General features: G+C 34.7%; 2 protein-coding genes across 2 annotated transcripts; both read right to left on the reverse strand.

The window, feature by feature from the left end:
* Nucleotides 1-771: 771 nt before the first annotated feature.
* Nucleotides 772-7784, reverse strand: LOC128192209 (cytochrome P450 3A9-like). Its single transcript, XM_052864717.1, has 14 exons — nucleotides 7637-7784; nucleotides 7413-7515; nucleotides 6413-6468; nucleotides 5709-5811; nucleotides 5451-5567; nucleotides 5250-5338; nucleotides 4578-4735; nucleotides 4359-4486; nucleotides 3801-3888; nucleotides 3457-3614; nucleotides 2960-3048; nucleotides 2732-2869; nucleotides 2311-2470; nucleotides 772-1928 (listed from the first exon to the last, which is right to left on the reverse strand). The coding sequence occupies exons 1-14, from the start codon at nucleotides 7726-7728 to the stop codon at nucleotides 1836-1838; spliced, it is 1572 nt and encodes a 523-aa protein (XP_052720677.1). The 5' UTR covers nucleotides 7729-7784; the 3' UTR covers nucleotides 772-1835.
* Nucleotides 7785-9467: 1683 nt separating this feature from the next.
* LOC128155168 (uncharacterized) lies at nucleotides 9468-12815 on the reverse strand. The gene is made up of 3 exons (XM_052816750.1): nucleotides 12677-12815; nucleotides 10983-11051; nucleotides 9468-10642 (listed from the first exon to the last, which is right to left on the reverse strand). Exons 2-3 carry the CDS (start codon nucleotides 11047-11049, stop codon nucleotides 9573-9575), a joined length of 1137 nt encoding a protein of 378 aa, XP_052672710.1. The 5' UTR covers nucleotides 11050-11051; nucleotides 12677-12815; the 3' UTR covers nucleotides 9468-9572.
* Nucleotides 12816-13291: the final 476 nt, after the last annotated feature.

Below are 13291 nucleotides of genomic sequence, written 5' to 3' on the forward strand. Positions count from 1 at the left end.
TGGAATCAGTTTAGGTATTTTAATGAAGCAAACTGATTGCCAAAACCAATGTTTGCGTGTCAAGTATGGGAAATATTTGCTTTCACGTTAATCGTTGGATCGTTTATTAATTAAGGTGGTATGGGACACCTGGCAATATTAATGTGGATAAAAGTACATTATAATCAAAATAATTCACCGATTTAGAAATTTAAAATTTTTAAATTGGCATACATTACCCAATTTTTTTTTTTTTTTAAAGGTAAAAATAATAAAAGCCCTATCGGAATTTGTAGTTAATGCTCTAACCCATTGCACTACCCTGTAAGTAAATAAAGTACCTCACTACACCTTGAATTTTAATACTTTTTAAGACACTGCGTCAGAAGATGGCGATTCAAATGTTTTGTTAAAATGTTTGTATCAATCGATTTGGTTGAATATTGTCATAGCCCAGTGGTTAAAGAATCGGGCTTGTAAATCGCAGATTATAAGTTCGAATCCGTATGGGGCTTTTCACATTTACTGAATAAAATTTTTGAAAATATAATTTCTTATCCAAAATTGCACATTTTTCGTCCATTTGACTTATATATTTCTTACCAATCATGTCATCTATCCTAATCAATTAATTTCTACATCAAGGTGTATAGTGAGCCAACTAAGCATGAATATCTCATATATATATATATATATATATATATATATATATATATATATATATATATATATATATATATATATATATATATATATATATATATATATATATATATATATATATATATAGTGTTTTGGCACTTATGGGTTTAGTCGTAAAATACAAATTAAAATTTGATTTTTTTCCAATTAAATCTATTTTATAATGTTTTATACAAGTTTTGAAAAAGCACAATCTGTACATGCAGTTTTGAATATTTTAACAAACCATAAGAAATATTGGTGCATGGTGCGGAACCCACAACCTTAATAGCCTAGATATATAAGGTTTAATAATGCCTGGTGCTCTATACACTGAATTACTTCAGTCACAACAAAGTACGTTGTTTAAATGCTTTGTGACTTTGGCAACGAATTCATGGACTTGTATTATTTTTCTGAAACGTTCAATTGTTTGGATACAAAATGATATTTTTAATGTATAGTGGGTCATCTCTCCACGTTTTTGTTGATTGAAATGGATTTTCCCCCATTATTTAGACTATGACAAAAATACAGACCCACTAAATAAAAGAAAAGGCATAGAAGTTCTAAAAAAAAATATGATACTATTTTGGAGGTTTTGATATGCAAACACCAGTTCAAATCGACATATTCCAAGTATTAAACATATTTAAAGGTCACAAATCGACGATATGCTAAATATGTATTGTGTTAAATGATTGTTTTAAAATGATCAAACTTCAATGTCGATATTTTAATTTTTCAGTATCTAACCCGTCTTTATATATAGACATTTTACACGCCATATTCACCCATCTACATTCAGCTGAAATAGACGAGTGTTAAAGGGGACGATCATCAGGCGTTAGTGGGCGTAGTTCTTTTACTCGTATACAATACCGGTAATTACAGATAAGATGTCAACTAATGTCAACATAAAATTCGAATTCTTTTCCAGAACTGCAGTCACCAACATTTTGAAATTACTCTACTCAACCTTCAAGTTCAAGTCAAAATATACATTTTGAGGTAAAAACTTAGATTCGAGGTCGATAATTTATATACCTAATTAGACAAGCAAAGTTTGTGACGGCGGATCCAGGTTAAATACAATGTCATGTACGAGAATGGTCTGATCATTTTGGGGTAATATTGGTTGCTTAAAATAAAATGTCAGTACATGTACAAATGCTCTAATGTTCATTTTGTCTCAACTGTAGGCCAAGTTGAATGGGTCGTTCCACGGATATCAGCGTGCCTTTGTGGGTGACGGGTTTCAACGACATCTACAATATAGATACTAGTATTTAAACATATTGATTCAACAGGGTGTTTGATCATCAAATCTAATGTTATATAATAGTATTTTCTATAAATCAAACTTAACGTAATCTCAAGTTTCATACGGGTTTTTTTTCTGGTGCTTCCTTATTCATAGAAAAATTACAGCATTCTTGATTCAAGTGAAAAAAACCATCTCCCAAGAATAATACAAAACGAATTCGAACTTAGAAGCGAATTTAGAAAGTCACTTTTTCTTACGCACATTTTTCAAGTAAAATTGTTCGAAATTTTAATTCTCTCCTCCAAACCTGCCTCCCCTTCTTCATCCCATCCTAACCACACAAAAAGGGATAAACCCTATATAATTGCTATGAATCTGCGAACCTGTGTTTCCTCACATGGGACAAGACGAACTCTTTTAAGCACGTGAACAAGAGATACTTTCAGCTCCAACAGGGCCAGTCTCATTCCTAAGCAAATCCGGGGACCTTGACCAAATGGTATGTAGAAAAACTTGTTCTGAGTGGATTTGGGATTTTCAAATCTAAAAAAAAAAACTTCAAAATTTAGTCTTTTATTCTTTGGCTCGCTGGAAAGGCCCTCAATATTTATTTTTGTTAAAGAAAAAAGGTACATGTTGATTTACGTTACCAACCAAGTGCTTATTCAGGGGCCAAAAACACTGTCTCTATCGCATGGAGAATTATCATTGATCAATCATGGTGATTTTATTTTCAATGTTTCTTAATCTAATATTAATTTATTTTAAAATTACAACGTTAAGCAGTTTCATACTCGAACATACCTTCCGGGATCAAACCGTTCCGGGTCAGGCCAGTATTCGGGGTCACGATGAATACTGAACACCGGAACAACCACGGTCCATCCCTTTGGAAATGTGTAATTCCCGATCGTCACCGTCTCTTGTATTTCACGGTACAGTCTGGAAAAAAAGGTTACACACAGATTATTAACGAATGAGGTTTTTATTTATTTGCTTAATATCGGTATATTTTTTATGAAAAATACTCACCTCGTTAGAGGTGGGAACATTCTGAGTGTTTCCATAATAACTTGATCCATATATTTCAGTTTGTTTGTGTTTTCATAGGTTGGTTCCTTCTATATATATATATATATATATATATATATATATATATATATATATATATATATATATATATATATATATATGTCACTGCAAAACAATTGTCTATGTGGGGTTTTTTATCGCCTGAAAGACCATTGATTGCAATTTTAAAGGAAGTAAACACAGCGATATTTTCCAAATTACATTACAATATAGTAATCCAATCTTGACCATTTTCACAGTCACCAGTTTAATTGAATTCAAAGCGAGGGGTGACAGTTAAACGACAAAAGAGAACTATTAGCTGCCTGGGCTTTGATGTTTATTATAGTTTCGTAATTTGATACACTACGTAGGTTCCTCATTGAGCGTTGTGGATCGGAAACCTTTAGCTAGCGAAGATTCAATAGTTTGGACGAGCAGGTACACCGATGAATTACCTCCCCTATCTGATCTTGAATCTCTTGAATCACTCTGTATTGAACTTCCTGGTTCAGGGCTAGTTCATAGGAGACGAAGGTCAGCGTGTTGGCCGTGGTTTCGTGCCCTGCCAGGTAAAGCATGAACACCTGTGCAACCACCTCGTCATTGGTCAACCCTGAAACGAACCGTGTTATGAAAGAGTCATCTATCGGAGAAAGGTCATATCCCTATGTCTTTGCACTGTAAAATTTGTGACTGCAAGCGAAGTAAACTAGTCATTTATTGCAAATCGTGTATTTTGAAAATTCTACACTATCCAGATAAGAGACTGTCTGATGCCGTGTTTCACTCTGATTCATACTTTTGTTTGGTACGTTGCAAACTTCGGGACCTGTAGTCGACTTATCCTCCAATTCTGCATCAACCATCAACTGAAGAAAGTCTTTCCTCTGTTACAACAACAAAATTGATGTTAAACTAATCCGCTTTTTTATTTGTGACATTAATCGAAGCTGGTTAAAACGTTATTCTGGAACAGCCTGTTAATCAAGAGCCTGAATGCGTCTTATATACACAAATCAGATACTTGTACTATATACTGCTTTATATCCAAAAACTCATTGAGTTTTTTTTTTTCAGCCTTCTATGGACCTTAACAACCGACAAATTTCCGTAGACAGTTAGTAACAAACCTAATAAGTAATAACATATTCTCTGAGCCAATGGTACATGTATATTACCTTTGATTTCATAACGAGAATAACGGGTTTAGCGGTTGATCATCTTTATGTACTTCACAGTATCAAAGGATTTTGGTTACACTACCTTTATATATACATAAATGTATATGCATATAACCATTGAACCTGGCATTGTAAAGATGAACAGGTGTTAGACGTAAACAGGTAAACATGTATACCTGAGAGACCCTTGTCTTTCTGTCTTCTATCATCGCTTGACAATGTCTGATGAAGAAATCAAGGTGGTCTTTGTCAAAGTAATCCATTTTGAAATATCGAACCACGGGAATGAACGTTGGGAATATGTCTATAAATAAAAATAGTCATTGCCTTCTAAACCCTTTAAATACAGTTTACAACACTGTATTGGAGACGTTATATTTAAAAACTTTACTTACTTCCAAGTGTGAAGAAAATTCTTCTCCATACCCCTATCCCCTTTTCAAAAATGCTCCGCATGTTCTTGATGAAAGGACCATCAGGATTGTTGATGCAGTCTACATCCAACCCAAACGCTGTCGCTGATATAGTGTCCAGGGTGAAGCCTTCATACAACCTGTAAAGGATAACTCGCCAAAATCACTTCTCATATCAGAAGGTTAATTCTCGCCACTTAAAATAAAATGCAATGTATAATAGTTTCACATTTTCAGGATACTGCATCCATTAGTAGTTCATACGCACATTGTTATATTTTGCACTATTTAATGGATTCTATGCCGTTTATTCGAATCATGTCCTATTTGATTTTGAGAGTTGGTAATATGCTTGTACGTGTAGTGACTTTCTGAATCCAGTAACTTTTTTTGTAGATCTATTTTCAATCACATTAAACTGACGTCACGCACAATTGTAAAATGAAATACAAAAGCTCTATAGCGCCTTCGAAATTCAGATCTTTCTTAACGCATGCATTGGTTCTCTGAACAGTGCTAAGAAATCTTCACTAGCTAAGGGTTTCCGAAATATTACGTTCCTCATAAACAAAAAACATTGTGTATAGGAAACCCTTGGCTATATCGAAGCGTGTTATGGCTACTTTCATAAAGAAATCAGAACCATCATGTCACCTTTTGATTTCGACTTTTTCTTTCGATTTAGCCAGTTTCTCCATTTTATCAGCCAAGTTTTCAGAATATCTGTTGATATCGGGATTCATCTGCAGAGCCATAAAAACTTTACATTTTGTTACTACCCTTAAATACTATTTGCGATTTATGAATGATATAAAACAGAATCACATAACAATAAATTATTTCGTGACTTCGTACGCCTTTAAGCTTCCCAGTGCTGAGCGTTGGCGTGATGATTGTGCGAATTCTTTTCCAATGATCTCCATGATTAAAAAACAGGCCCTTGTTTATTGGCGGTTGTGTCATATGGTAATTCTACGAAAAAACTTACGAATTTGTTTATAAATACAACATAAGCAATTAGACACAGGTAAAGTTGACTAAAAATATATACAGTAACTTGTAAACAAAAACCTTTTTAATTTCAATATTTTAATTCCTAACTTGGAACCTCACCCGTCTTGGTCTGTCATGAAAGTTGGAGAATTCTTTAACCAGGACATGCTTGAGTACCTCAGGGTCAGTCACTGTAATCATGGGGGAATTGCCGAACCATGATCTGTAAAAAAATGTCCATAATGAGAGGTAGGAAACTTCGGATATCTATTACTTTTTTGGAAAATTGGAAAAACTTAGAAACTGCGGACTCCCTATAGGGAATAGTCCGTCTCCGACATCCATCAAATGTCAAATAAGCTGATATTCTATCATTTTGTCCCAAACTGGCTTTTTATTTCAACCACAGAGCGCTTTGTTATAATATTGTGCCGTGACCTTGAACTAACCTTCTTTGTCAAAGGTTAACGAAATAACAGAATCATAATTCCTTGTCTATACCTTATGTTCTCTCCTATGAAGGTAAGGACCCGTAGAGATGTTCACCATATCTGGTTTAGTTACATATATAAATTGGGAAAATCAACATACATGTACACATGTATGACAAAACTTATCACATTTACTTATCACATTTACTTATCACATTTGAAGGTTTGATAGTTGCTCTATACCTTTTCCATATAGTTGGTAATAACATTTTGGAAAATTAAAACATTTCTATCTTAGAAAAGGGTACCCTTTTTGCAAAATGATTGAGGCTTTTAGCGGCTCCAATATAAAAACAACATCAGCAAGAGTAGAACAGTGGAACTTATACTTACAATAGCAGCTTGGATTTCTTTTTCCGTAGCCATTTCTTTTCAAAATCATCAACTCCCTAAACATAGAAAGACTCACTGTGAGTGAGTGGTTTAATGAAATGAAATGAAAAGAAATAAACGATATCCGCCGTACTTGCGCATGACAAAGTGAAGTGTTAACGTCATGCCCTCTTGCTGTACTGATTAATACTATCAAAATTTGTATTCATTGTTATTTTCAAAAAGCAACTGCTTCCATATTTTGTTTGAAATTTTAAATCGTAACTTTTCTCATCTTCCCAAGTCAAGGGTTTTTTATCCTCTTCGCTCTACATAAACGGGTTTATGTAGAGCGAAGCGGATCAGAAACCCTTGACTTGGGAAGATGAACTTTTCTATGCAGCAATGTAATTTTGTTATCACATACCATATACACTGTATTGTATATCCAAAGTGCGCTAAGAAGTGCTGATTTAAATGAAGTCTATGTTAATTATGTAAATGTAATAAGTTTATAACCTTCTTATGATTAGGTACGCTATAGTGAATCCCAACGGTTTCTTACTGGATGATTAATTAATTTAGATACCATAAGTTGGATACGAACATCATGCCAGATGTATAAACGTTTTATATAAATTTACCTTTTTTTTTCTTTTTTTTTTTCTTTTTTATAAATTTTGATTGGTATATAATCTTCAAAATCCAAGATCCCCGGGAGATTCGCCATCTGAGCCCCTGCCAGGGTTATGCCCCGCCCCTAATATTTAGGTAGCGCAGTTTACAAGTCAATACAGACGATGAAACCACAACACATGAAATATAAAACTACAGCATATTATTATGAAACCGCAGCATAATTAATTAACGACGGAACCATAGCTGATAATTATTAGACAACAAATATGAAACCGCAGATATTAATACCTTACACAACACAAAAGAGCAATGGTGTTCCATATATACTAGTATACAGGTTTTTTTAAATATTGTATATGGTGATTTCGGATTTCCTCCCTACCAGTTTAAAGACCTGAGGGAGATGCCCCAACAGAGGCAGGGCGCCACCCGCCGCGGGGATTCCGGTCCTTCTCTCTGCCTCATCTACTTCTCGCCTTGTTAACCTTAAAGAATTAGACATCAGCCATGTGATAAAATACATGTATGTCTTATATGAGTGCATATATAATGCAAGTCTTATGAACAGCTAGTTTCGAAAGCAATATATTAATAAAGTTTTCTCACCAAAGAAAAAGCCATAAAATAAATATAAGTAACATTCCAGCAGTCGAACTCCATGAATTCAGCCAAAGGAACGCATTGTCACCAAGACCCATTTCGAAAGTAGAATAAAAGTATGATATCGCATGCGTGTTGGTAAAGTCTGTGGTCTTAAAACGACACTATATGAGAGTATATTGAGTATCATGAGTCGGTAATTTAAACTTCTATACGACACAAGTTACATAATGCTTGGTCTTGGCCTTGCAACTTTTGTATTCGTCATAAAAGATATATTGAAATATAATGCGTGTGAACAGTAACGTTCGCCGGCATTCTATAAAATCGGAGCTAGAGCGGAATTCATTTTGGTCTTTAAGTTGGATTTCGAATTTAGAATTGTACACGGCAGTAAACACTGTTTTGTACTTGGTTGAAAAAAAAATAAAGTTAAAAAAAAATTGAAAAGATTTTTTCTAACGTTTTCTGTTTCTCTCCGTTGCAAATCATTGTCGATTTTGGCAAATAAACAATGATGTAAACAATAGATAGAATGCATTTGTAACATTCAACAAACGGCATCCGTATGGAGGGTAATCCAGACATGTAAACTTTTGAATTTGAATATGCAATCGTGTTGGTATGTGAGTCTAAGTATGATGAATGTGTGTAGTTCTGATCGTGTAACCTATTGCACTCGAACATAAACGCTCGAAAGTTGACTCTGCAGAAGACCTTCCTACAGAAGCACATTTGTAGCTTTAACATGCAGTTTGTAATGTACATGTAACCTGGCACTTTAATACGCATTTTCCATTAGAAGTCTCTGCATTTGTATCTCCGTTTTCTGAAAAAGCACAGTTGACATGTAACAAATTAACAAATGTTAAGTCTACAAGTTCGTCGAATTTTGACACGACCATATAATGGAAACAGTGACGTTACCGATAGCTGAAGGAAAAGACATGCCGTAATCGCCGGAATGGGCACAGAACAAAAGAATATTAGATATCAATATATCATCTCTGGATAAATACAATTTTTGGAAGAACGATTCTATGAAGAAAAAAATACATGAATGAGTTTGGTTTCTATTATATCAAGAGAATCCAGAAAAGATGCGAGTGAAAAATTTAATCGACATCAGATATCATGACTGTTTAAATATATACACGCATTTCTATTATGATTCGAAGAATCGAAGGAATAGAATCAAATCTTATGTTTATCCCAAGTGTTTAAAGGTTACACGATCAGAATTACACACATTCATACTCAAACTCATAAGCCAACACGATTGCATATTCGGATTACAGGACTGGATTTTTTAACATGATTACCCTCCATACATCCGTTCGTTGTTTATCATTTAGAAAGATGAAAACCTTTAGGAAGTTTTATAGGGATATGGTAAAACAGGGAGAACAATTTAAGCTCGGTTCATTAAAGACGATGCGGTTTCGAGAATCGTAAATTCACTGAGACATAAACTACTTGTATTCAATTTGAAGAGGTTTAAAACATGTATCTCTTATTGAAACTAACTTCATCAACGCACGTCTCCACTAAATGTATTACACTTATATGTAAATTTATGTTTCCAAAGTGTAACTTGTATCGCTAAATCGCTGTGTTCAGATGAATGTATGACATTTTAGTTATTTTGTGGAGTGGGGAAAAAATTAGAGCTAATAATGAGCAAAACTATTTTCCAATCCCATCTCTTTTGAATTAATTAGCCATTGTGTTTCTCAGGATTATTGTTTCCGTTATTCAATTTCCGGGGTTTTCCACTTTTGGGTTTGAACAATGAACACATGATTGAGATATTAGAGAATCAGTCAAAAGTTTAAGAGGAAGTGCTTGTAGTTTGTTTATTGCGATACATATTACTAGTAACTAATACAAAATGTAGTAAAAATAACAAGTAAGTACAAAAGAGATAACTTAAACTGTAACATTAGCTGCTGCCATTCTGGACGTACTGGTGGATGATGTCCAAAAACCGGTTGGTCACTTTCATTTCATCATCGTGCATTTCCTTCATCTGCCGCATCCTTTGGTCCTCACGCTCGCGCTGTTCACGACGATAATTTTCGAAACTCTCCAAAAGACTCTGTAAATCACTAGCTCTCCTCTTCTTTGAAGCTGACTGTTCGGAACGGGCCTCGCTTTCACTTAAGCCTCGTTTTGAAGAGTCTGTAGTCTCGCTACAAAGATCGATAACCGCTGTTCCTGAGGGAGGGATGTTTTGAACGGGTTGGGTACGGTTTGGAGGTTCTGGTGCAGCTTGTCTGTTAGTCGGATTGTTGGGCATGGATTTCGGAAAACGCTGCGAAAGAAATTGATTCCTCTTAGGGAAATTTGCATGGAATTTGACTGGATAATTGATCGCGTGTCCTGACGCTAGTGGATTTATGCTGACTCGGGGGTTATGTGGAGATGAAACTGAGGTAGGGGATAAACCTGAGGTGAGGGATTTCTCTGCTTCGTTTGACACTTTTCCGCCATTATTGGGAATAAGCATTACTGGGACAGGAGCTGCTTTAGCAGACGACGTGACGGTGTCGGTACTTGGATTTCGGTGTGCCGTTCGCTTTGGTTCAACAACGTCTGGAAGTTTTGAGTCCGATTTTTTGCTGGAATTCAGTTTTTTACTTAAATGAAATATAGCATCTAATTCTTCGTAAAATGAACACTTGCGGTCGTGATTTCCTGTCATACAATTATGTTGCACGTTATTTCGATACACTGTTTTAAGGTTAAGAAATTTCCTTTCACATTTTTCTGCATCGAATGTAAAACCCTTTGAACGGAGTATTTCGGAAATTTCTCCCCAAATTTGTTTTTTCTTGGTGTGGGGATCCTTGAACTTTTCTTCATTTTTCACGTACAGTTCCAGAAGTGTTCTTGTGGCTGAGTGTGTCCATTTGTTGTCCCATGGGAATCCTGTGCCGGACAACACCATGGGAAGGTTAGAGGTCAAGAGGTTAGCGTCCGATGACGAGGTTGTATTTTCTGCATCATCCTCTACAAACCAAGACATATCCTATTATTGTTATAATATAATATGATAATAATATATAAAGGGGAGAGAGTTATATTTCCTCCAGCAACAATCATGCAATACATCAACATGTCATGTTATTATTTATTATCAAAATCGATCGACCGAGGTGATTCATCATATACTACACCAATTTACTACCATTATTCTACCCAAGCCAGTCAGAGGCCTCATCGCAACCCCAACTAACATGAAAACATTGAATTACGAAAGTAATTAAAAACAAAACCAAGCCGGTACTATTTTTTGTCTACCCACACCCGGCCATGTATGGACATATTGCAGCACCTCTTCTTTACTTACCTATGATATGGATTGCACTTTTATTGTCTTCTGCCTTCGAACCTTTCTCAGTGGCCATCGCGTTCATATCTGAAAAATGAAATATCATTAGTACATTGCACTTTTATTGTCTTCTGCCTTCGAACTTTTCTCAGTTGCCATCGCGTTCATATCTGAAAAATAAAATATCATCAGTACAGGTCAATAACTTCGTTTATGAATTATCGTATAGTACTTTTAACAATTTTACTGATATTTCTGAAAAGAAAAGAAAGCACAACACGGAGGATTTACAGAACTAATACTTTGTTAAGTTTTTGCTAGTTTTTAGGGAGGGGATGCTTTATAGTCGAATTATCTTAAGGTTTTCATAATGTAGCTATATGCATGGCATTGCATGCACATTTAAGTAATGTAAATGCGGATAAATCAGGTCTAAGATACATGTAACTAAGCACATTATATGATATGACCAATAATGTGTTCGAGATGTCAAAGATCAAAGTGTATATAGGCACTGGCTATGCTACAAAAATATGTAGCTACATATAAAGTGTGCAGCTATGAAGAAAAAGATAGATGTTTATATACAATAAAATGTTTTCTTTGTTGCCTCATACGTGTTATAAAGGTTGCAATGATTACACGGGACCCTCTTCTCCTTCTTCAACGTTATTTGACCCCTATGTATTCTAAATGATTTGTTTTATAGACAGAGGCGAACACAACATCTCACACGCTGAAACTTTCATCCCCAAAAGATCCTCTTCTCCTTCTTCAACGTTATTTGACCCCTATGTATTCTAAATGATTTGTTTTATAGACAGAGGCGAACACAACATCTCACACGCTGACACTTTCATCCCCAAAAGATCATATATTCAATGCACACTGTTTGGTTAATATAACTAAAATGTACATGTACATACCACCTGTGTTATTTTATTCAATATTTAAAGTATATTTATTAAGCACCTGGATCCTCAAATGAGTAGAAATAAAAAACTTACAAGTAATACATAAGCACATGTATACACATGTATAAATATGTAAATTATGTGGCTTTTCTCGTTACCTGAAAATATAAGTAATTACGTGCATGTTTCCTTTCTGAAATCCTAACAAATCATGTCAAAAATGGTTCCACGATTTTCGACCTAGTGTGGAGGATATGGGGAAAATGTGTAATTTAAATTACCTGTCTTCCTGTCGGATTTGAAATTGAGTTCATGTACTAATTGTAACTAAAAATTAGAAATGCATAAAAATTGATTAAATGTTAACAGGTCTGCAAGAGTTACAAAAGACTTTATATTTGTTTTAGTACTGTTAATGATTTTAGAACAGTTGATGCACGGATGTGTAATAAATTCTATAGCTATCTCGCTTTACCCCCCAAGGAGCCCCCCGCTTTCATCTTACAAACATAAATCGCTCGATTACGCATTTCAACGTCAAATCATTGATCACTGATTGCATAGGAAGGATGCAATGTTAGGAAAAACGTGATTTTTTTTCTAAAAGCAAAATATTATACGCAAAAGTTGACTTAAACAAAAGGTCAATCAACAGTCGATCTAAAAATATTTGGTTTATTTTTAGCTGTTTAGGTTTATAAGTTTAGAAGAAGCTTTGTATATAAAATGGGTCAAACTGAAGCTCCCAGTTCCCGTTCAAACAAAGAGAAAAGAATGTAAATACATCGGATTTCTTACCAGTTAAGTGAGACTCGGTTTCATTTCCGAATAATCAAGCCTTGATCCCGCAGTCTACCCATTGTGATTGAACCGAAACATGATTATAGTCGCCACCATTTTGAGTGCGTTGCGTATAGATTGTTTATCAGCGCGTCAATCATAATCATGATGCGAGGCCCCAGGCAGGGTGCGTTGAGTACATGTATATGGCATGGCGATTTAACTCTTAAATGGACACAACTAACGTTAACTTACCAATATTATCAAGTTAACATTCACGAATATTATTCATAACATACACAAAATGGCATCTAGTAATAAATATATAAGGGCTGGTCGAATATCAATGCATAAAAATGATCTACAAAAAGACGTTAATTAAGAAACAAATTGCAACAGATTGAACCAATATTTACAAGAAGACCTTGCAACGTGGAGGCTCAAGTAGTTTGGTTAGTTCTCGTTAAATTCATTTGTATGCAATAATGTGTGCTGTGTGACGAAAAAGATAAAAGAAAATATTTTCATTTCATTTATATAAGGAAGACTTCTAAACTCCTTTTTAAATTAAGTAGTTGAAAGCAAGTGCAGGACAAATTCGAGAACAATCGTTTATTTAAAGTATACATGTAT

This window comes from Crassostrea angulata, chromosome 7 (assembly GCF_025612915.1).
Source record: "Crassostrea angulata isolate pt1a10 chromosome 7, ASM2561291v2, whole genome shotgun sequence".
In the NCBI taxonomy this organism is placed as follows: Eukaryota; Metazoa; Mollusca; class Bivalvia; order Ostreida; family Ostreidae; genus Magallana; species Magallana angulata.

What these genes read in the sequence shown, in the direction of transcription:
- LOC128155168 (XM_052816750.1), bottom strand. Translation starts at nt 11,049, where the DNA reads ATGAACGCGATGGCCACTGAGAAAGGTTCGAAGGCAGAAGACAATAAA. An exon ending in AAGTGCAATCCATATCATAG is followed by an intron (nt 10,643 to 10,982) that starts GTAAGTAAAGAA and finishes CTTGGTTTGTAG; the next exon opens with AGGATGATGCAGAAAATACA.
- LOC128192209 (XM_052864717.1), bottom strand. Translation starts at nt 7,728, where the DNA reads ATGGGTCTTGGTGACAATGCGTTCCTTTGGCTGAATTCATGGAGTTCG. An exon ending in GCACTGGGAAGCTTAAAGGC is followed by an intron (nt 5,339 to 5,450) that starts GTACGAAGTCAC and finishes ATGGCTCTGCAG; the next exon opens with ATGAATCCCGATATCAACAG. An exon ending in TCCCATGTGAGGAAACACAG is followed by an intron (nt 1,929 to 2,310) that starts GTTCGCAGATTC and finishes TCTATATTGTAG; the next exon opens with ATGTCGTTGAAACCCGTCAC.